General features: G+C 61.4%; 1 protein-coding gene across 1 annotated transcript in view; it reads right to left on the bottom strand.

The window, feature by feature from the left end:
- CAMK2B (calcium/calmodulin dependent protein kinase II beta) overlaps positions 1-20,935 on the bottom strand; it is a 92,268-nt gene that overhangs the window by 9,432 nt on the left and 61,901 nt on the right. Inside the window, exons 6-15 of the mRNA XM_061165609.1 lie at positions 16,427-16,499; positions 12,910-13,012; positions 12,734-12,817; positions 11,944-12,038; positions 11,658-11,780; positions 11,110-11,193; positions 10,275-10,317; positions 4,287-4,327; positions 4,059-4,130; positions 868-916 (exon numbers count right to left, since the gene is read on the bottom strand). Coding sequence (XP_061021592.1) covers positions 868-916; positions 4,059-4,130; positions 4,287-4,327; positions 10,275-10,317; positions 11,110-11,193; positions 11,658-11,780; positions 11,944-12,038; positions 12,734-12,817; positions 12,910-13,012; positions 16,427-16,499 — 767 coding nt within the window. The remainder of the gene's footprint in view (positions 1-867; positions 917-4,058; positions 4,131-4,286; positions 4,328-10,274; positions 10,318-11,109; positions 11,194-11,657; positions 11,781-11,943; positions 12,039-12,733; positions 12,818-12,909; positions 13,013-16,426; positions 16,500-20,935) is intronic.

Here is a 20,935-nt window from a genome sequence, read left to right as displayed (position 1 = left end):
AGACGTCCAAGAACAGGGCCTGGGGGAGATCTGTGTGACCTCCAAGCTCCATGCCGATGGCTCAGGGCCCGCAGTCTGGGGAAATCACACAAATGTCCACTCGCCCTACATCCAGAGACCAAAGCCTTGCACTCGTTCGCTTCCACTCTAGGGCAGGGGGCATACTCAGGACAGGATCACTGCATCTCCCAAACTGGCAGAGCGGCCACCGCCAGCTCAGTGCTCATCTACACAGAGTGAGGCCGAGAGGCGGGCTCCCCAGGTGGGGGCCGGTCACCTGGCCTAGATGGAATGGAGACCAGATCCCTCCCTGGGGCAGCTGAGAAAGCTGAGGGTGGAAGAGGGGTGCCAGGGTGAGCACACAGCACCAGGCACCCTGGGGCATTGGTGGGGCACAGACAGAGCCAGAGCCAGCTCAGCCTGGGATCCCTGAGTGGGGAACAGGGCACATGTCTCCGCAACCTGCCCCCCAGCAATGAGCCCAGGAAATGCCCCTTGCTGCCCATCCGCGTATCAACTGCCAGCTGGGTAGGCACAGGTTTAAGGACCTTTGAGAGAAGAAACAGCAAATTCAACCATAGAAACTGGGTGCACAGCTCCCGGAGCAACTTGGGGGCCCCTGCAGAGAACCATCCCATCCCGGGCAGTGGCTTCCTCGCTGGTCAGGGTGCTCAGGTCTGCCAGGCTCTGCTTGGATGCTCTGCCCAAGACCGCCCAGCGCCAGTCCATACCCAGGCTCAGGTGGGGCTGTAGCCCTGAACAAGTCAGCCCCTCATCAACAAGTCAGCAAGATGTGGCCTTTGCTGTCCCAGCTCCCCACCCGCCAGTGGCCCGCCCACCAGCCCCACAGGTGGGGAGGTTGGATACCTTTTGTGTCTTCATCCTCTATGGTGGTATGGGTGCTGTCGGATGATTCCTGGGGAGACACAGGGAGGCAGCAGGTCAGGATGTGGCCTTTGCCCCCGCGGGGCCCAGGCCCCACTCCCAGAAACCCACTGGCAGCAACAGAGCTTCATGCCAGGCCCAGGGGTCACCCATTTCCAGGCTGAGCCACCCACGTCCCCAACAGCTGAGGACCCCAACTCCCCTTCTGCCAACAAGACACACCCAGTGGAAAGATTAGCATGCTCAGAAGACACTCTTGAACAAGATAAAAACTGTTTTGGGTTTTTTTTTTTTTTTTAATTCCAAGACTCCTAGGGAAGCAGGAAAGCATCCACAGCCTGCCCACTTTGGCAGGCAGGGCAGAGCTTCCAGTAGCTTTCCTCAGGAAACTTGACCTGGCCAGTCAGAGTGCGGCAGCACCATACCTCCTCCCCAGGCCTGGGCCATCCAGCCAGGCCTGGCTTTACCTCTCAGGTGGCCTGAAGGGCAGAGAGGTAGCCCCAGCATCTCCTCCCTCACCCCTGGCTTGTTGCCCTTCAGATACAAAACCAGATGCCGTCCACCTGTGACCGAGTTCCCAGAAAGCTTGGTTGCTTCTCAGAAGAAACATCTTAACAGGGTCCCCAAGGAACCTCCCCCCCAACCAACCTCCTTACTAGACACTGCTCTGGGCCCTGGGCCAGAAATGGGGCATCTACAGGTTGTAAGATCAGGGCCCACATCACAGAATGTTGTCTCAAGGCCCCATGCAGGGAAAGCAGGGCCCTCAACCCCAGACACTGGGTCCTAGGAACACCTATCCCTGGCCTGAGTCACAGTGGATGCCCAGGCTCTTCCTAGTACCTCGAGGCTGGGTCAGCTCAAATGCAGTGGCCCATAGCACCCCCGTCCTGGTCTGTGGCCAGGATATGTGGGGACCCTTTGAGGATCTCAGGCCCAGGGGGAGTCTGGGTGGGGGTAAGGTAGTGAGGTCCTAGAAATGCAGCTGGGCTCCCCACCCAGCTCTCCCACCACCCCAGAAAGCCAGCCCCTTCCCTGGCCGCAGAGTGAAGATGCTGATGGGATGGGAGCTGATGCCAGAGCAGAGAGGAGGAGCAGGGGAGGGGTCAGCTCAGCGGGAAGCACTGGGCGCGGCGGGCAGAGGTGAGCAACAGGTGAGGGCAGGAGGGTCTGTGCTGCCCCCCTCCTCCTGGCCCCACACTCGGGGGGCACACAGGGCAGCCCCCTTCGGCCCTTCTCCCCTGGAACACCCAGACCTTGGCCGCACGCTGCGAAGGACACCCAGGCTCTTTCTGGCACCCTGAGCCTCTGAAGCGGTCCCTGCCTTCGGCTGCTCCTGACCAGGCTGGGCCTGGCCACCCCCAGGGCAGGACGGAGAGGGTCTGAGAAGCGGACCCTGCTCAGGAGGGAGGAAGCCCAGGCTCTTGTGTCTGCCGGGGACTTGGTACAACCGTGCCTCCAAGGGCAGCACCTGGGGCTTTTCCCCAAAGGAGCAGCCCGTGGACTTGGGGGCTCTGTCCTGCCTCGAGGGGGGGCGGGTCACAGTACACCTGTCTCGGCACAAATGCTTCCCCAGGGTCAACATCCCAGACCTTCCCCAGGGCCGGGGGTCTGCCTCCCGGCTGAGCAGACGCCCCCGAGAGGGTGGCGAGGAACGCGCAGTACCTTGATCCCGTCCACTGGGTTATGAATGACGGTGGTTTGAGGCTCCTACAGAAGAAGGAAGCACAGAGGAAGGAAAGAGTGCAGTGAGAAGAGGAGGAGAGCAGAGGCGCCCCGGCAGGAGCCTGGGGGAGGAGAGAAGAGGGTAGCAGCAGAGCAGGATGGAGGCAGATGGCCAGCAGGGAGCGGAGCAGCTGGAGAGGGACCTGGGGCAATGTGGATGGAACAAGCAGACCAGCCCGGAGCCTCCAGGGCACCAGCGGCCGGAGGCCTATGGAGAGAGTGGGGCTGAGGGCAGGGGTGAGAGCCGCACGCTGGGGTCCCTTCCTCGGGCGCTCTGCCCTCTGCTTTTGCTGCTGGACCCCCTGCCCGGCATGGGCAGGGCACAGGTTCGAAGAGGTCATGGAGTGGGGGTGGCACGTGGGATGGACGGGTCCGAGATGGGGCTGGCTGCAAGGCCGGCGTGTGGGACCCTCCCCTCCTGGGCCAAGGCCACTCCCCACACCTGCACTCGCTGTGGATCTCCGTTTGGCAAAGCTAGCCTCCCCACGGGCAGTCCAGGGCTCAGTCCCAGAAGCAGGGCCTGAGGCCCGTGGGGCCACCAAGTGTACTTTCAGCAAACTCGGGACCTGTGGACCAGCAAACCGCAACCTCTTGGGATTGCCTGCTCTACACGAGACACTTGGGCAGGAGGGCCATGCTACTGGCCACAGCCCTGCACCAGCGGCTCCGTCCCCTGGACAGGACCCTCCAGATGAAAGCTGGAGCTGGTGGGTCCCTGTGGTCTCATGTCTACCCACCCCTCCCCATCAGGGGAAACCCTGAACCCTCCCGGCAGCCACAGGGCTGCACAGCCATAGAAGCGTGTCTCCCTGTACCCACCTCGGCCCCGTAGGACACGGACTCTGATGGGGAACACCATGGCTGCCACTGCCCTAGACCCGACAGCCACTGCTAGGCTGTGACGGGGGAAAGCCAAGGGGCCCCTGTATCCCTCCAGATCACTGGGCGGGCTCTGAAGCTAAAGCCAGGCTCATCCATTCTCCCTAGGGAGAAACCAAAACCCGCCCCTCCCAGACACTGCATCCCTGCAGCACCCAGGAGAGGGGCTGGCAGTCTGTCCCCACCCGCAGCCTGAACCACTCCCCCTGCAGAGCCAGCCCCCGCTGAGTTCCCGGCCAGCCTCCTGAGGGCAGAGGAACCAATCCAGGTTGATGCCCGGACCCTGGGTCTCAGTCTCACTGGACCCCTGATGGTTCCCACTGCTGACCACAAGTCAGCAGGGGCCTGCCCGCTGCATCCAAGATGGGTTCCCTGGCACTGCATGAACTGGGGTCTTCCCTCACCCCCACATCCCAGGGCAGAGGGGCTAGAAAGGCTAGGTGTTATCTGTCAAGAGACAGGCTGGGAGCCAGACCCTGGCTTTACCCCAGGCCTCCTGACAGTGGCCACCACACAGCCGGGGCACAGGAGAGGATGGCCAGGAAGTGAGGGCCAGAGGGGTTCAGTACCAAGGCGGCTGGAGGAAGCGTCCCCTTGGGGCTGGTGGCAGCGGCACTGTTTTTGGTGCTATTCGTCTGGGGCTGCAGAGAGAGGAAGAGAGGCCATTAGGGAGAGAATGAGGGCTCACACCCCTTCCTCGAGACAGGGGAGGCCCAGAGGAGCTTTGGGGGCTGGGCCACGCCGCAGGCTGGGGCAGGGGGCCAACCACTGCCCCCTGGGCCGAGCCAGTGCCTTACCTTAACTCCATCTGCTTTCTTGTTGAGTAAACTCTTGGCTGCTGCATTGGAGGAAACAGACATGGTGAGTGAGGGGCCTGGCTCCCACTGCAGCCCACCCCCTTGCCGTGAGGCAACCTTGGGCGCCTGCAAGGAGCCCAGGTCCCCAAGATTGAGTGAGCGGGCCACCCCAGGTCCCAAGGCTGGGTGGCTTCTGCCACTTGGGGCCCGCTGGGGACAGAGCGGGTCTGTACCCAATGCTGAGCAGGGCCACCCTGTGGGCAGCCTGGCCAGGGCTGCCTGAGGACCCTTGTCCCCAGGACAGGGGCTTCCCCCAGCCCGCGCCCATGACCTCGGAGGACAACAAGACTTCTCCCACCTGAGACCATGGGATCCCCCAAAAGGAGGGCAGGCACTGCCCTCACCCCAGATGAAAACGCAGGACAGGGCAACAGGTTGGGGTGGCGGGCACCTCCCAGTGATTCTCCATGTCCTCAGGCAGGGATAAGCAGGCTGTAGCTGGCCACCCACATAGGAAGGGACTTGTCCCAAGCCCAGGTGCCTGCCTGCTCTCAGCCTCCCAGACCCCCTCCCTCAGCAGACAGCGCTCAGAGCTCTGCCCCTATGGCCAGGCCCCAGGCCATGCCTCTTGGTTCAGAGCACACACACAGGGCAGCCTCGCTTTCCCTCCTAGCCCCACCGGCAGCCCCGGCCTTGGGCCACTTCTTGGCCTTGCTCTGGCAGCACTGACAGGCCTCCGTGCCCATCCACCAAGGACTTTGAGCTCTGAGTGAGGGCAAGAGGAGGACACGCCTGGGGGAGGGTCCAAAAGACCACCTACACCCCAGGGTCTCACCACCTCTCAGATGCACAGCAGACAGCCCATCTCACCCCAACCTTCCACCCCACCCAAGAGGTCAGGATGGCCCGCTCTGCAACTCCGCCTCTCTGTGCACTGACTTGTGAGGCCCTGACCTGCCACACCCCCACAAGTCCTCAGCCTCCAGCGCCTGCCCCTTCACAGGGGTAGTTTTAATTATAGAACTTAAAAAAAAAAAAAAAAAAGAAGAAGAAGAAGAAGTCAGCTTACCTTATGGAAAAGGAAAGGTGAGGAGGGGAAGAGAGGGAATGAGGAAGGAAGGGAGAGAGAGAGAAAACAAGATTTGTGGAGGTTCAGGCAGGGAGCGCAAGTCTGCAGCCCGGGATTCAGCGGCTCCTGCCTCGCCCGCCCTGCCCACGCTTATGCCAAGCGGTGCCCCAGGACGGCCGGTGCAGGTTAGAGAAGCAGCCCGGGTCAGACGCCCAAGGGCAGGGTCCCTTGCCCCGGAAGAAGGTGGCACAGCCCCGATGGCCGGCTCCGAAAGCTCTGGCTAACCAGCCCTGAAGTGGGGGCTGCCTGCTTAGAGGGACCGGGGAGCCCCAGCAGGTCTGCGGGGGGCAATTTGCTGCTGGGGACATCCCCGGAGACCACTGACTCCGACGGCACATCAGAAAGACAGGCACTCAGACCCAGAGGGATGCAGCGGTTATCAAAATGGGCCCACTCCCCACCAGCAACATCTGCATCACATAGCCTGGGCCAGCCCCAGACTTCCTGGGTGGGCTCAGTTTAATTGTTCATTTGCTCTGGGGGATCCTGATGCTGTTTCAGTTTGAGAACCACTAATCAAGGTCCCCAGTAGGGTGGCCAGCCCAGTCCCCGGCTGCTGGGCCCCCACCTGCTGATGGCCTTTTCCTGTCCAGGTGGCCTCTGGACTTTGTATGGGGACACAGATGACTGTCCCCAGCCAGAGGGCCCTGTGGGGTCATCAGAGAACCGCTAACACTGGGCGCAGCTTCAGTCCCCAGGCTTCCTCCCCAGTAGCCCCCCAATACCCTCGTTTTCCTCCTAGGATCCACGGGGCAAAGTTTAATGAAAAGCCGGACTCCTGGCCTCACCTCTTATCTGGCGGGCCTCACCCCCTGAGAAGCACCACAGGATCCCAGTGAGTGAAGGGACCATGGGCCTTTCCTTGTCCCCCCAGCCTGGCCACTCTGCAGTTCATCCTCCCAAGGGAGAGGCCTCACTTGGTGAGGCTGGTCTCAGGATCACACCCTGATGCCTGGGCAGCCCTGCCCTGCAGGCGTCTGGGGCCACATCTCACTTCTACGGGGGAGACGCTGGAAAACCTCCCCTGGTGGCAGCCACGTCTGCCTCCCTGTAACTCACCACGGAGGAACCTCCAAGCCCGTCAGATGTAGGAACTCCTGAGCCTCCGGGGCCAAAAGCCTGACTCCTGAGCAGCAGGACACTCCTGCTGACCTCACCTCTCTGCTCCCTTCCCCACCTCCAGTGCGCAGGGAGGGTGCCACCGCCCCTGAAGTGGGAGTCCTGCTGTGGTCGAAGAGCCCAGGGACCCTGTCTGTGCTGGCCAACCAGCTGGCCAGACAGGCCTGGAGGAAAGTGGCGCCCACCCCATCTTGAAGGCACTTGTCGTGAGAGCTGAGCAGGTGAGCAAACTGACCTCCAGCTCCCAACTTAGGGTGGGCAGTCTGGGGAGAGTCACCTCCCAGTGCCACATAGCAGTGATCAGCGGCACTCCCGGCCAGCTCTTCAAAACCAGCACAGGCCAGTGGCAGTCTGAGAAGTCCAGCCAGGGCCTGCTCAGGGCCCTGGTGGAGGTGGAATCAGCTGTGCCTTGGGCTTCCCCTTGGGCAGGAAAGGGGGCCCGTGCATCAGAGCCTGGGTGGAGGCAGATGGAGACCCTGGGACAGCCCTGGGTCTTAGGAGGGTCCCCTTCAGTCCCTGATTCTGTCAGAACCCACACTCCAGACCATGCTATTCAAGACAGTACCAGTTCTGCTCCCTAAAAGCCATCCCTCTGGGGACACAGACCACACCACGGCCCAGGCTCTGGGAAGCCTGCAGCAGACACCTGTTCTTTGAACTGACTCCCACATGCTCCTCCCTGGGAATCCCCAGACCTCCGTGTCTGGATACACAGCTGCCCCCATCCTGACCACAGCTCCTGGCCTCCACGTTCCCTAGAAATTCACATCTCTGGCTGAGATTAACCAGGACCCTGTTGACTTCCATTTACACTAGTGGTTGAAGGCATAGGGAGTTTCTTCGTGTCTTCTCAAGTCAAATTCATTACTATGCGGCGGGAACTGAGGTGAACCAACCAGGAACCCTAGACCCCCGGGGAGACAAACAGCGGCCCTCTGGCCTACCCCGCCCCGGGTCCTCAGGGCCACGCCGTCACTGCACCCCAGCAGTTTGCCTGGGTCTCCTCTCGGTGAAGGCCAAGTGGGACCAACCAGGATGCTTTGATGAACTGCAAAAGATCTACAGACACCCAGTCTTCCACTGGCCGAGTGCTCTATGTCACCCCAGAGGCCATCATCCACAGAGAAGCAATGTCCCTGGGACTGAGCCCCCTCACCCGCCATGTCTCCTGGGTCCAGCACATTGGCTGAGGTGGGCTGCCCTAGCGGGGGTGAGGGCTCAGCCCACAGGGCCCAGCCGTTACCTCGTCCCCTAGCTCGTCACTCACGGACAGCCATGCTGGGCTCCGTCCACATGCACGGACCACCGCAGGACACAGCGGCCCCTGGCGCCCAGGGCGGAGCCGCACATGCTCGCGGCCTCATGCACCGACGCCCCACATCCACTTGCAGGCAGCGGGCAGTGCAGGCGGGAGCCCCGGGCAGAGAGCGGCTCAGAGGCGCCTGCCTCACTCACCGCCCTCAGTCTTCACCAGGAGCCCCTAGTCTCACCGTTCCCTGCCCCTCTGCCCTCCCTCCCCCCAGGTGCTCCAGAAAGGCCCAGAAAATGAAGCTGACTCAGGATAGCCCCCGAAGGCCGGCCCTCTGGACCTGTCCACTGGGCTCACAGGAGGAGCGTGGACCCTCCTACCCAGGATGGCCCTGCGTTGAGCACCCCAGGAGGCAGCACTTGGGGTCCTCTGGGTGGGCAGGCAGGCCTGCGCATCCTGCAGGGTCAGGGGAAAAGAGCCGGGCTGGACATGTAGGGAAGAAAGGGCCTAGGCCTAGGAGCAGCTGGGCATCTGCCCTGTCCCCGCGGACACTTGAGGCAGTGGCAGGAAGAGAGGGCTTCTTCTAGCCACACAACCCTGTCTGGGGAGCACCTGGTTGGCCCTCAGCTGCAGCTCCGCCCTGCTAAGTTCGTGCCACCCTCAGCTTGGGCTGGGGCCATGGGCTTCCTAGGAGGTCTTGGGGTTCACTAGCCTTATAGGGTCTGGCCAAGGTCACAGTCGGGTGACTCCCTGGAAAGTCTGCCCTTCAAAGACAGGGGCGGTAGATGGGCAGACTCTGCCTCTCCCCTCATGGGCTGGGGACGAGGTGAGGGGCCTCATAGAAGGAAACCAAGAGGAGGTCTTTAAAGTCATTCCCTGGGAGGCCAAGGGCCACGTCTTGAGACTCACAGGGCAGACATACGTGTTTGAGACTCAGTACGGACCACTGGCTCCGTATGAGCGGCCGGGAGCACAGGGCACGTTCCTGAGGGCAGGTAGAGGCCAAGTCCGGGGTGGATGGGGTGGCGAGTGGGCTTTCATGGGGCACAGTCTCTGCCCATGCCCTTCTCCCCAGGGCTCCCATTCGGGATTCAACCCCCCCAGCAGCAGCCCCAGAAAAGAGGCTCCTTGTCTTTCTAAATAGGGTCTTGACGGATAAGTGGGGAGTGAGCCTCAGAGAGCAAAGGGCTCAGACCAGAAGTGGAGTGGGGGGTCTCCCGACCCCCAGACTCAGGAATCAGGACTGGGGAATTCAGTCAAATGCACGCAGGGTGACATGGCTCGGGGGTCACCTCAGCTGGCCCCTCCTATTACAGGTGAGGCTGCTGGGACATGGATGCTGGCTCCCTGCCCAGGGTGGGGGCTCTGTGGGCGTGTCCACGGCGGGAGCAGGGGCTCCCGGGGCCTCTGGGGTGGCTCTCAAGGCCCTGCTGGCGGCTGCGTGCAGCGAGGGGAGCTGCATGCCGACAGGCGGGACGTCTACCTTGTTCCACCAGCCCCATGGTGGTGCCGGAGGCCGCGGTGGACATTGTGGCCGGAGCGGTGGTCTGTCTGCCCACTGTTAGCACCGGGTTAGAGACGAGGGGAGGGGCGGACACAGACGAGGGGTGGGCGAGGTGAGGGAAGAGAAGAGACAAAGGAAGCAGAAGAAGATTAGAGTCAAAGTTTAGGTGACGGATGGTTCCAGAACCCCTTTCACAGGAGCGTGAAAACAAGATGGAGACCGATTGACATTGGGAAAAGCATTTGCCTCCTTTCTCCTTGGAAAACCCCAGCGGGGCCTTCCGGGTGCCCGGCCAGGCGTGCGACAGGACACGTCCTATTAGTATTGGTGTGACAACATGCCCCCCGGCCCGGCAGCACAGTATCACAGCAAGGTAACAGGAGGGGGCGGGTGCTGATGCAAACGGACAACGAGGACGACCACAGACGCTCCCGCGCCGGCATCGCGGGCGACAGACAAGCCACAGGAGAGCGAGGGGGCGGCAGCCCCACCTGGGGGACGTTGTCCCCACTAGGCCTGCCCTGTCCCGAGGCCTCAGGGTCGCCGATAGACCCTCGGAGCGGCAGCACGCCCCCAGCCCTGCCCACCCTTCCTTCGTGCCCAAGCGGGCGGCCACCAGCCAGCGTGTCCGGAGCCTCCTCTCGCCTCCCTCTCTCCCAACACAGAACGGGTGCTCAGAGGATTCAGGACAACAACGAGGCCACAGAGGTGCCGACCAACACCTGGACAGATACATGGAAGTGCGGCCCGGCCGGCAGGCAGCTCAGACACAGACCCAACACGCAGGGACGGGCCCTCGGGGGGGCCCGGCCAGAGCCCAGGCCTCCTCTGAGGCCCAAGGGTCTCAGAGGGAGGAAGGCCGGGCCGGGCCGGGCCGGCAGCAGAGGACGGGACTGTGGGGGTGAAGACGGGGCAGGCGGCTGGTGGCGGGTCACTCCCCAGGCTTCCCACCGCAGGCCTGCTGCTCCTGGAGATGGCTGTTCTCACCTGAGAAATTCCGTGTGGCCAGCATGGTGGTGAGGATCGCACCCTGGAGAGAGACACACGGCTGAAGCCAGGCGGAGACCCCCTCCCCCCACAACCCCTAGACCTGGGGTCAAGGTCTCTTAGAGAGCCAAGAGTTCTACACGCCCACCAGCTGCACTCAGACAAGTCACCTCATGCAGAATTAACAGTGACCTGTCCTGGGCCCTAAACTATCCACCAAACCAAGCTTCTAAAGTGCTTCAAGACCCCTGGGCCACTGAGGCTGGGGGTTTGCCTCTCCCCACAGCCCTTCTTCTCCCTGAGAGGTGCGTGCATAGCAGCCAGGGGCCCGGTCAGGCCTGAACATGCGCCCTCAGCACAGAGCAGCCTGTAGGCAGGATGGGCCTGGTGCCCAGTGGCCTCTGTGCCCAGGGCCCCCTCCCTCCTGCCCCTCTGAGCCGCAGAGCTTGGCTGCTCTCCTGACCAGAAGTGCCCCAGGTCAGAAGTGTCTCAGCTCACTCCCACCCAGACAGCATGACCGACCACAGGGCATGCCTCCCAGCCCCCTGCCACCGGGGAGCCCAAGGAACACCTCACGGGCAGCGTGGGAGACTGAGGAGGGTCCAGCCGACATCTGGGCACCTTTGGTGTCATTGCCATGGAAGGGACCAAGTCCACCTGACACATCTGGTCTGGATTTCACCCACGAGCAGCCTGTCCTGGGTGGCTAGGACCCCTGCCAGGCCTGCTGGAACCCCTCTAGCCACCCCTAGTGCAGGGCCCTCAGTGCCTCTGGGTAGGCGAGCATGTGAGCATGGCAGGGCACCCTGGCCACACACTGGGGTCAGCGTCTCACCTTGAGCTTCCTCCGAGCGTTGAACTTTTTCAGGCACTCCACGGTCTCCTGCCTGTGCATCATGGAGGCCACAGTAGAGCGTTGCTGTGGGGAGGGAACGAGGGAGGGTGTTATTGCAAGCAGCCCCGAGGGGCACCAGCTTTGTCCCCAAGGGGGGTGCTCAAAAGAGGGGGGGTCAGGGAGAGGCTCAGGGCAGCAGCACCCCTGGGGCTCTTGAGCCAAGAGCTACCAGCTACTCACTGCAGCTGGAGGCCACCTATCCCCACTGCCTGCCTAATCTCCAAGTCCATCACCTCCTATGGCTGTCCACTCCACCTGTGCCCACCACCACCTGGCCCTCACCCTCCTTGCCACTCCATCCCCTCACATGTTGGACTGCGCCTCCTCTTCTCATGGAGCTCCTGTCCTCCCAGGGACTGAGGCCTTTAAATCACCAGCACATCCCAAGCCACCTAGCCCTCAGGAGACCACAGGACCAACCCACTGGATTCGAGGAGAGGGCCCAAGGTCCACAGGCTAGGGGGTGGTCCGGGGCTGGTGCGACTTACGCAGACCCACGGGTGCTTCAGTGCCTCGTGTGCCGTGATGCGCTTGGCGGGATTGATGGTCAACATCTGGTTGATGAGGTTTTTGGCTTCGGGAGTGACCGTGTCCCACTCAGGGGACGGGAACTAGAAAGGAAAACCAGGCACAGGGGAGCCTGAATCCCCCTCCCCAGACAGGAGACAGACTTCTCCAAAGGGTCTCATCTGAAAACAGGGGTGTCACCCCACACCCCGCCTCTGCCAGCCTGCCTCCCCCAGATAGGGAGGGACTGGGGGTCCTGGCACTCACGTCATAGGCCCCGGCCTTGATCTGCTGGTACAGCTTGTGCTGGTCCTCGTCCCAGAAGGGTGGGTAGCCCACGAGCAGGATGTACAGGATCACCCCTGAGGAGAGCCAAGAGCCCAGGGCCTCCTGCTGCTGCCCTCACTGCCCACGCCCAGCAGCCCAGCGGAGCCCACCAGTGCAACCACACATGAGTCGCATGCTGCCACAGAGTGTCTGGCGTGTGATCCCGGGATGGGAGCCAGATGCCCAGCTCTGGTACTGAACAGCTACAGGACACTCAGCTAGTTTCTCAGCATCGGCTAGGGTGGGGGTCGCGGGCCAAGGCCAGCAAGTCCCATGAGGACACTGGGGTCCTCAAGCACCCCCTCCTCTCTACCCCCACAGCCAGCGTCAACCAGTGTCCCTCTTTGGAGACCCTCATGTTTGCAGAATGGCATCAACAGCTCCTCTGCCGCCCCCCCCCTACTTCACAGGGGAGGCCCGAGAACAGCCCCCTCCACTGCCCTGACTGTGGGGGAGATGCCCCTGGCAAGGAGGCAGCCCTGCCAGGGTGGTCCGCACAGCCCCCGCCCCTCCAGTATCCATCCACCATCCGGGCACTTGCTGCCCCTTCTCCAGACTGCTCTGCCGAGCGCAGGGCAGGCAGTGGGGTGGTGGGCTTCTCGGCAGCAGCCAGGGTTGTATTAGTAATTCCGGTCTGGGTGGGAGGGTGCTCCCAGTTAGGGGCAGCCAAGTGTGGGTCTGGTGCAGTGCTTGTGGGTGCAGCCCACCTCGCCCGGCACACCAGCCTCACCGCACGCCCAGATGTCCACCGGCTTGCCGTACGCCTCCTTGCGCAGGACCTCGGGAGACAGGTAGCCTGGCGTGCCAGCAAACCCTAGCAGGAGGGGAAAGGGCGGTGTGAAGGACCAAAGGGGTGGCAGACACCCCCGCTCTATCCCCTGGCCAGTGGGCTGGCCGGGTACTCACCAAACCACGCCTGCTGGTCCCCCTGCACCTCGATGGCCAGGCCGAAGTCCGCCAGCTTCACCGCAGCCCCTTTGCACTTGCTGGCCAGGAGCAGGTTCTCGGGCTGTGGGGAAGGTGAGCAGCCCGAGGGTGTGGGGTTTACACCCAGGGGTGTCACCGGAGAGAGGGGGACAGAATACCCCTTGGCAGGTGGGGGCGCACAGGTCCCCTGACCACATGGGTGTCCCCCCAGCATGGCTGACATCTTTGGCTTGAGCGCACCCCAGAGCCTGCACCCCACAGTCTGTCTCTGTCCCCCACTTGCCGGGGGCAGGGACATGAGCCCTAGAGCTGAGGGAAGCTGGCTCTCAAAGTGCAAGCTTGTGAACTCGGGGCGCTGGGACCAAAACAGCACACCCTGGAGGCCCCAGCAGGCCATGCGGGGCCCAGACCCCCACTGTAGGGGGGCTTCCCTCCCCCAACCAAGGCTGGCTGCACAGTGAGAGCGGCTGCTGGAAGGTTCAGGCACTTCCTGCAGGATGGAGACTCTCAAGGGCAAGGAGGAAAACCAAGGGCCCGTACGGACTAAGCAGAGTAGGACATCCAAGTCCCACCAGCCCTGGGCTGGCTGCCCACAGGAGGGGAGGGCCCCGTGCGGACCTCCTGGTCTCGGGGAGCAGCGCCTTGCTCATGCCAGAAGGAAGGGTATTCATCCCTGTCCCACTGGGGTGCCAAGGAGGCTGCTGCCCTGTGACTGGGAACACTTGGCTCCGAAGGCCCTAGGAGTTCCCTGTTCACTGTGTCCTGCTTGCTAGGCTCCTCCATCCCAGCCTGTCCCACTGGCCTCGCCAGCTCCCAGAGGGCAGCGCTCAGAGCTCAAAGCCACTGGACTCCCTCGTCCCTGGCTGCTGGGGGCTCTCCGGGCCCTCAGCCCCCTCACCAGGCCACCCTCCCGACAGGAAGGTCTGCTGACACCATGCCGCCCACCTTAGTGCCACCAAGAAAGACAAATGCAGCCAACAGAATTGAGTTAACCCTGCTTGGACACCGGGGGCGTGAGGACAAATCGTGTGGCATAGATGAATCACGCCAGCCCATGAGGCAGAAACCAGGGCTTCTCCAGGCCCCACACAGCTGGTGGATGAGGCTCCGTCACTCCAAGTGACACGTGCTGGGGATACTCAGCCCCGCCTGCGCAGCACGGCCGGGAGGCCTCTGAACACCTTGATTTTGCCAGTGTGAGTAGGGCAGGGGGACCCCTTCAGTTCAGTTCAGTTCAGTTACTCAGTCGTGTCCGACTTTGCGACCCCATGAACCACAGCACACCAGGCCTCCCTGTCCATCACCAACTCCCGGAGTCCAACCAGACCCCTACCTCCCCACAAACCCCACACCAAGAAGTCTGAAATAGACACAACATTGCAAATCAACTATACTTCAAATTTTTAAAAAATGTTTTTTTTATAAAAGAAGTCTGAAATACTATGGGTCAGGGGCTGCAGCTGGGGGCTTGACCCAGCTTCTACAGATCAGATTCCCCCCACCCCAAGAAAATAAACCAGCATTCTTCGGCTTCCCAGGTGGCACTAGTGGTAAAGAACCTGCCTACCAGTGAAGGAGACATAAGAGATGTGGGTTCGATCCCTGGGTCAGGAAGATCCCCTGGAGGATGAAATGGCAACCCACTCCAGTATTCCTGCCTGGAGAATCCCATGGACAGAGGAGCCTGATGGGCTACAGTCCATGGGGTCACACAGAGTCGGACACAACTGAAGTGACTTAGAATGCCTCTCTGGGAAGAAGGAGCTAAGGGAACCTAGTCCCTGGGAAGAGCTGGGCAAGAAGGCTCTTCCCTGGGAGGAGACGGAGGGGACCCAGCTGGGTTGCACAGGGATGTTCCCGCCTGCAGGCCCCACCCTGGCTCCCTCACAGCCGCCAAGATGGCACCAAGCCCCTCTGCTCTCTCCACCCTCCACACCTTGACTGAGAGGAAACCCACCACAGTATGCTCCTGGAGGTCTGTCTCGGCCAAGATGACAGAGGCCTCTCTAGAAGAGGAGGGACAGCCTGCTCCCCCCAACACCTGGTGGGAGACAGGAGACCAACTCGTCCTAACCCCTTTTTCCTTTTCTCAGCAAGGGTTCTGGGTGCCCTCAGGTCACACCTGGGCTGGGGAGAGCATCCATCTGCACTTCGGAGCTTTGGGCTCCAGGTTTGTTATGCATCGTGAGGTCCAGGATGAAGGAGGGATGCATGCCCTCTTCCCTGTGGCCCCTATTTCCAGAGGCCCCTGAGTGAGGCCCATGCAGACAAGACACAGAGACAGAGGGGCACCCACAGGACAGGCAGTCATCGGGGGGGAGCCTGGGCAGGCCCATGAGAGGACAGGGGACCACACAGCACATGCAGAGTGGGAGCGGGGACACATGAGGGCACAGGGTGGGTCCCGGGCCTGCTCCTGGTGGGACTTCCCCCCAAGAGCAGCTCCACAAAATCAGCTCACACACACACAAACACACACACACACACACACACACACACACACACACCTCTGGGCAGCCCCAGAAGGATGTGACTCCATTCAGCCCTAGCACCCACGGGAAGGTTGGTCTCAAACACCACCAGCAGGGATGCAGGCCCAGGGGTTCCCCCATCCCCTGCAAAACCAACGAGAGAAGAAACTGACCCAAACTCAGACTTGGAGAAAGCTGAAGTCAAAGAAAGGAGGAGAGATTGAGAGGAGGAGGAGGGGGGAAGGGGAAGGACAGGAAGAAGGGGGAGGAGAAGGGAGAGGCAGGAGGGCTGCAGCTCCTCCTGAGGGCCCCTCCCACCACACGGAGGCCTGTGGGTGACAACTCTTGTTTTAAATGATTTGCAGTCACTTTGCCCAGAGCTGAGCCAAGGGCCACAGAGATGAGTAGAAAGGACTGGAAGTTTGAAGAGACCAAACTGGCCCCTCCACCCCCTGCTCCCCAGGCATCAGCCCCACCTGCGTGTACATTCTCTGTGTCTCTCCTGCCAGGTCCGAATCTCAACTGGAGCCCAGAAAGCGAGACTCCGCGTGGACATGTGCTACTAAGGCTGGTTCTTGACAACTGTCCCCTCTCAGCCCTTAAGCCTAGAGGCACTGGGAGGGATGTGTACAGACACATGCATGCATGCACACCCACAAACACACATGCGCGCACACACAGTCTCACACACATGCACAAATGCACATGCATATGTACACGTGCTCACACATACACACGTCCATGTGTGCGCACAGACCCACATTCTCACAAGCATGCACCTTCAAACACAAACACATGCACACACATACTCTTATAAGTGCCAATGCACATGTACACATGTGCACACACATTCTCATAGGTGCACACCTTCACGCAAAAACACACGGGAACACACATATGCAAACATTCCACACACACACGTGTCTTCTGGTGCATTGCCCTACCCCCGAGTCTCCCCTTAAACACGACATGCAGTTACAGACGACAGACACCTGGCACAGAGTTGGGGAGGGAGGGGAACTCACCTTGAGGTCCCTGTGGACGACCCCCATTTGGTGGCAGTGGAGAACCGCCTCCAGGATCTGCTGGATGCAGTGACTGCAGCAAACAGCAGGCGCATTAGTGCGGGTGGCCCCTGAGGAGTGGGCGGGGTGCAGGAGAAGGGTGCTGTGTGGGAGTGCTGGGGTCTCCAGCCCAGTGGGGGCCCGGGGGAAGCAGGGAATCAAGTTGCTGCCTGCCACATGGGGGACAAGACCCTGGCCAGAAGGGGGCCTCTGGGGCTCTTCACCCCCAAAGGTCAACACAAGGCACGCCCTCCCCTCTAAGCAGGCCCACAGAGGAAAGATGCCTGGCCCCAGTGCACTCCACCCCAGGCTCATGCTGGCCACGCCTGGCCCTGAGCTGAGTGCCCTTGGGGAGGGAGGCCAGGGCTGAGTGTACACCCTGCAAGGCAGGCTGGAGACCCAGACAACGGGAGGGGAGGGGAGAGGTGAAAGGGCAAGGGAGAGAGGGCAGGCCAGTGCCACACTGCGGGGGTGCTGCCCTGGGCACCGGGGCCCCTCTCTGTTCTGAGGCTGTGCTAACGCTGCAGTCACCAGCACACATGTGTGAGAGCAGGTGTCATTTCATTAAAATAAACTTCACGTCCACTCTGGCTGCTGGCTGCCGTGCTAGACAGCTCAGCTCCATAGCAGCACTGGGGTCGCTGGGGGCAGCCTGGCACTATCCAGGGCCCCGAGCCAGGGGCTTCCTTCCAGATTAGGGAGAAGTCCCGAGCCTTCTAGGGCATCACTGGTTGGAGAAAAAGGTCCAGGCTCTCCCCAGGCACCTCCCACACCTGGGCTTCAGCAATGGCCCTAGGTATCAGACCCAGGTGCCTCCAGACCTAGACGCCCCCAGCCCCGGTGACCTGCACCTGCCTCCTCTAGGTGGTTGGGAAGTGTCCAGCTGCCCCCAGAGCCAGGCACAGACCCCTGGGGTTCCACAGCGCCCCTGCAGCATTACCAGCCACCAGAGACAGGCGTGCCACAGGCTGCCATAGCCCATCCCTGGGGTCTTGGCCCCAGCGGCTCTGGTGGGAGTGAGGGAGGCACAGGCAGGACTGCTCCTGCCGCGGCTAGATCGGGGAGGTGACTGAAGGTCAGCTGGAGGGATGGACTTTGTTTTCCTAAAAGCAAACTCAGAGAAGGGACAAGAAACCAGCCCATGTTCTCAAATAGCTTTGACCACACCTGGAGACCACATACTGGTGGTCTCCACCTGCTAGAAAAGTAACCCTGAGTGTCCACCCTGGAGAAACCTGGACCTCAGAGTCCTAGTGATGACGGATTTCCTGAGGTTTATGGGGTCAGAAGGAGCTAGGCCCAAACCTGTGGGTAACAGTCCCCCAGCAGCCCCTCCCTTTAGACGCCTCTAAGGGCTGGAAACCCCACCCCTGCCCCAAGCCCTGAGCTCTCCTGTCCCACCTGCTCCCAGGGCCTCCCTCCCTGCTCCTGTCCCTCCCACCACACTCTCATCTGCCAGCCTCCGTCTTTTGTGGTCCTCACCCTCATCCCTGTATCTCCAGGTCCACATCCAGCCACTACTAGCCCTCCCGTGACTGTAGACACGGGCTCAGCCCCTCCAGGCTGCCCCATCAGGGCAAGTTCATCCAGGGGCCTCTTTCCTCATGGGCGGAGCTCAGCTGTGAGGTCTGGGGAGCTCCTCTGAGGACAGGACAGGCCACTGGGTGGAGGCAGAGGCCAGAGGAAGCGCCAGCACTTGCAGTTGAGACCGCTGAGCTGGGGCCCTGGGAAGGGGGCGCTGGCTTTCCCAGTTCCTGGGAATCTGAGCCCCGGGGGGCCGTGCCGGGGCATCACTGCATCCTCCTGGATCTCAGCCCTGAGTCCCTGGACCACCTGCTCACTGCAGCACCCCACCCGACCCAGGGGCTCAGGGACCCTCAGGTCAACCAGCCCCTGCCTGTGCTGCTGTGGCCAGACCCTGGTTCTGCCCCTGGGGGTGTCCACCTGAGCTGTGTACTCTGCCATCCATGTGGAACCCCAAGCCTTCCTCCATACCATCAGCAGTCCTCACAGACACAGGCTGGAGTCCCCTGGGCTACTGGCCACTCCCTGAAAGCCCTGGAATGACCTGGCTCCAACCTCAGGCCTGCTGAGACCCCTGCAAGTCTTGATGTTAGTTTTGGGTCAATCCCATCTTCTTTCCTCACCCTCATGACTTTGCCTCTGCTCTCAACCTCAGGACGCTCTCTAGACCTTCCTCCGTGTGGAGCGAGCTCGGGGCTCCCACGTCGTCCCCCCTGCAGTCACGTGGCGGCCCTGCACTCTGGGTGGCGTGCATCTCTGCACTGGACTGTGGCCTCCGTGACTGCAGACACGTGTTAGTTCTCTCCTCTCATTGTGTCCTTGGCCTTGCAGGAAGGTTTCTTGGACCCGAGAGGCACCTGCTGCAGCACCAACTGATACATCGGCTCAGATGTGGGTGAGCGGTGCCCTCTCTCCTCCTCTGTGTCCCCTCCTGAGGATTCAGGGCTCCAAACTAGTGCCAGGATGGGGTGACTACACCTGCTGAGCCAGCACCAGTCTGCATCTCTCCCTGGGCATCCCAGGGCTCAGCCCGGCCGCTGAAATCAAGGCCTACAGCTCTGACACAGCCCTGTCCGCCCATCCCGCAGGCCCCGCCCCAGAGAAAACTGTGGAGGGTACACCCCTTCTCACAGCCAATGTGGCAGCACCGGCCTGTCTCCCAAGCCTATTCTTCACAGCATCCCTGGGATTGATGGGCAAGTGGCTTCTGCAGCCAGCAGGTGGACGGGACACTCACGTGCCTGGAGAGCAGCCCATTCCGGGAAGCCTGCCCTCCAGGGATCCCTGGAGACCGCTCCTGGCGCCCTTCTCACCCTGCTCCCACCCTGGTCTCCAGTTCGAGACCAGGGCCTTGGGGAACATGAGACTGACTGGCCCGTCACAAGGTCCCTTCTGCCTTCCATTTACATTATACCATCTTCCTCATGAGGACTCCTTTCAAACGGAAGAGTTTAGAAAGTCACTTTGTGGGCAGAATTGTTCCCCCGCATCATTCCAGATGCTGGCCGGTCCTGGACATTATTCTCCTGGTTCCAGGCTCTGCTGTTACCTGGGATATGATCCTTCCCCTCCCTTCCCCTTCCTCCTCCTCCCCCACCCCCCAGGGTCAGCCAGCATTATCACACACACACACACCCCCAAGCACCTCTCATGAACCATACTATTTTCAGGGTTTTTTAAAAATGGATTTGAACTTTGCTTTCCAAGGTTTGAAAAAAAGACCCCTAATTTTCCCCACAAACTCCAAAATAAAGATTCCACTTTCTCTTCAAAGGAATCTCCAGCCTTCTTGGTTAGAAAAGGGTTCAGAAAAGCAACTCCTGCCTTGCGTCCTCTTCCTCTAGAGATGTGACACTTCGGGAACTCATCGGATGCTCAGCTATGAGCAGCATGGCCCCAGGCAGGGCCTTGGAAGGTGGCGGGTGCACTAGATGGGGGCCAGACTGCATCGTGGTTAGGGAGGTACCCACCACCCCAGCCAGGTGTCTAGGGCTCCAGTTTCAACACAGCCCAGATCCCTTTCAGAGGAGGTCCCGAGGGGAAATACCCTCCCAGGGTGGGAGAAAGCCTTTACCCCCATCTGCCACAGCTCCTGGTGATGCCCGTGGGCGACCCACCCACGTGGGCATCCACATCACTCTCTCAGACCCTCCTGCCTACAGGCTAAGCACCAACACAAAGATCAAACACACAGTTCCGGGGCCAGGATTCCTGGGAGAAACGACAGCCAGACATACGGGTTTAATGAGTGGGGCCAGCTGGGAGGGATCCCCAAGAGCGCTGCCTCTCACCCTCTTCCTCATAGTCTGGCCACCAGCAAGGCGGAGCCTAGGAAACCAAGCATTTGTGTGTGTGTGTGGGGAGGGGGGGGCAAACTCCAGAGGAGCCTCCACAACAGATATCCAGGGAGGAAGATCCAGATCCCTGCCGCCTGGACGGGCAGGAGGGAGGCACAGAGCTGGATGGGTGGGGTGGTGCAGAAGGGGGTGGAGTAGATGAGGTCAGGAGGTGAGGGGGGCAAGGGTGGAGCGCCAACGACAAGGTGTTGGGGAACTAGGGGACGTGGGTGGGGTGGGGGAGGGAGTGCAGGAGTAGAGGTGGGCACGGGGGCCTTCCAGCCAAAAGCAAGGCTCCTCTGTGGGTCACATCCCCTCTCCAGCGAGACCGTCCCTGACAGAGTGTGGGAAGGTGCCAGGCCCCAGGCCGTGCCCCGTGGTGGGCCCGTAAGACCAAGAAGCTCTGGCAGGATGCTCCAGGAGGGTAAAAGAGAACAGCTAAGGTAAGCCCTCCCGCACCCCCAAGGCACCCGGGAGGCACCGCAGGCAGAACCGGAAGGCAGCCCTCCTCGTCTGGGTTCTGCAAGTCGTTCCCAGGCTGTCATGCAAAGTGAACACCGTTCTTCAAGGAGCCTCAGGAAAGCAGCCAGTGCCCATGTACCCTCGGGAG

Source organism: Dama dama, chromosome 18, assembly GCF_033118175.1.
Source record: "Dama dama isolate Ldn47 chromosome 18, ASM3311817v1, whole genome shotgun sequence".
NCBI lineage: Eukaryota > Metazoa > Chordata > Mammalia > Artiodactyla > Cervidae > Dama > Dama dama.
The sequence above is the reverse complement of the archived record's forward strand: the minus strand, read 5'-3'. Positions and strand labels throughout refer to the sequence as shown.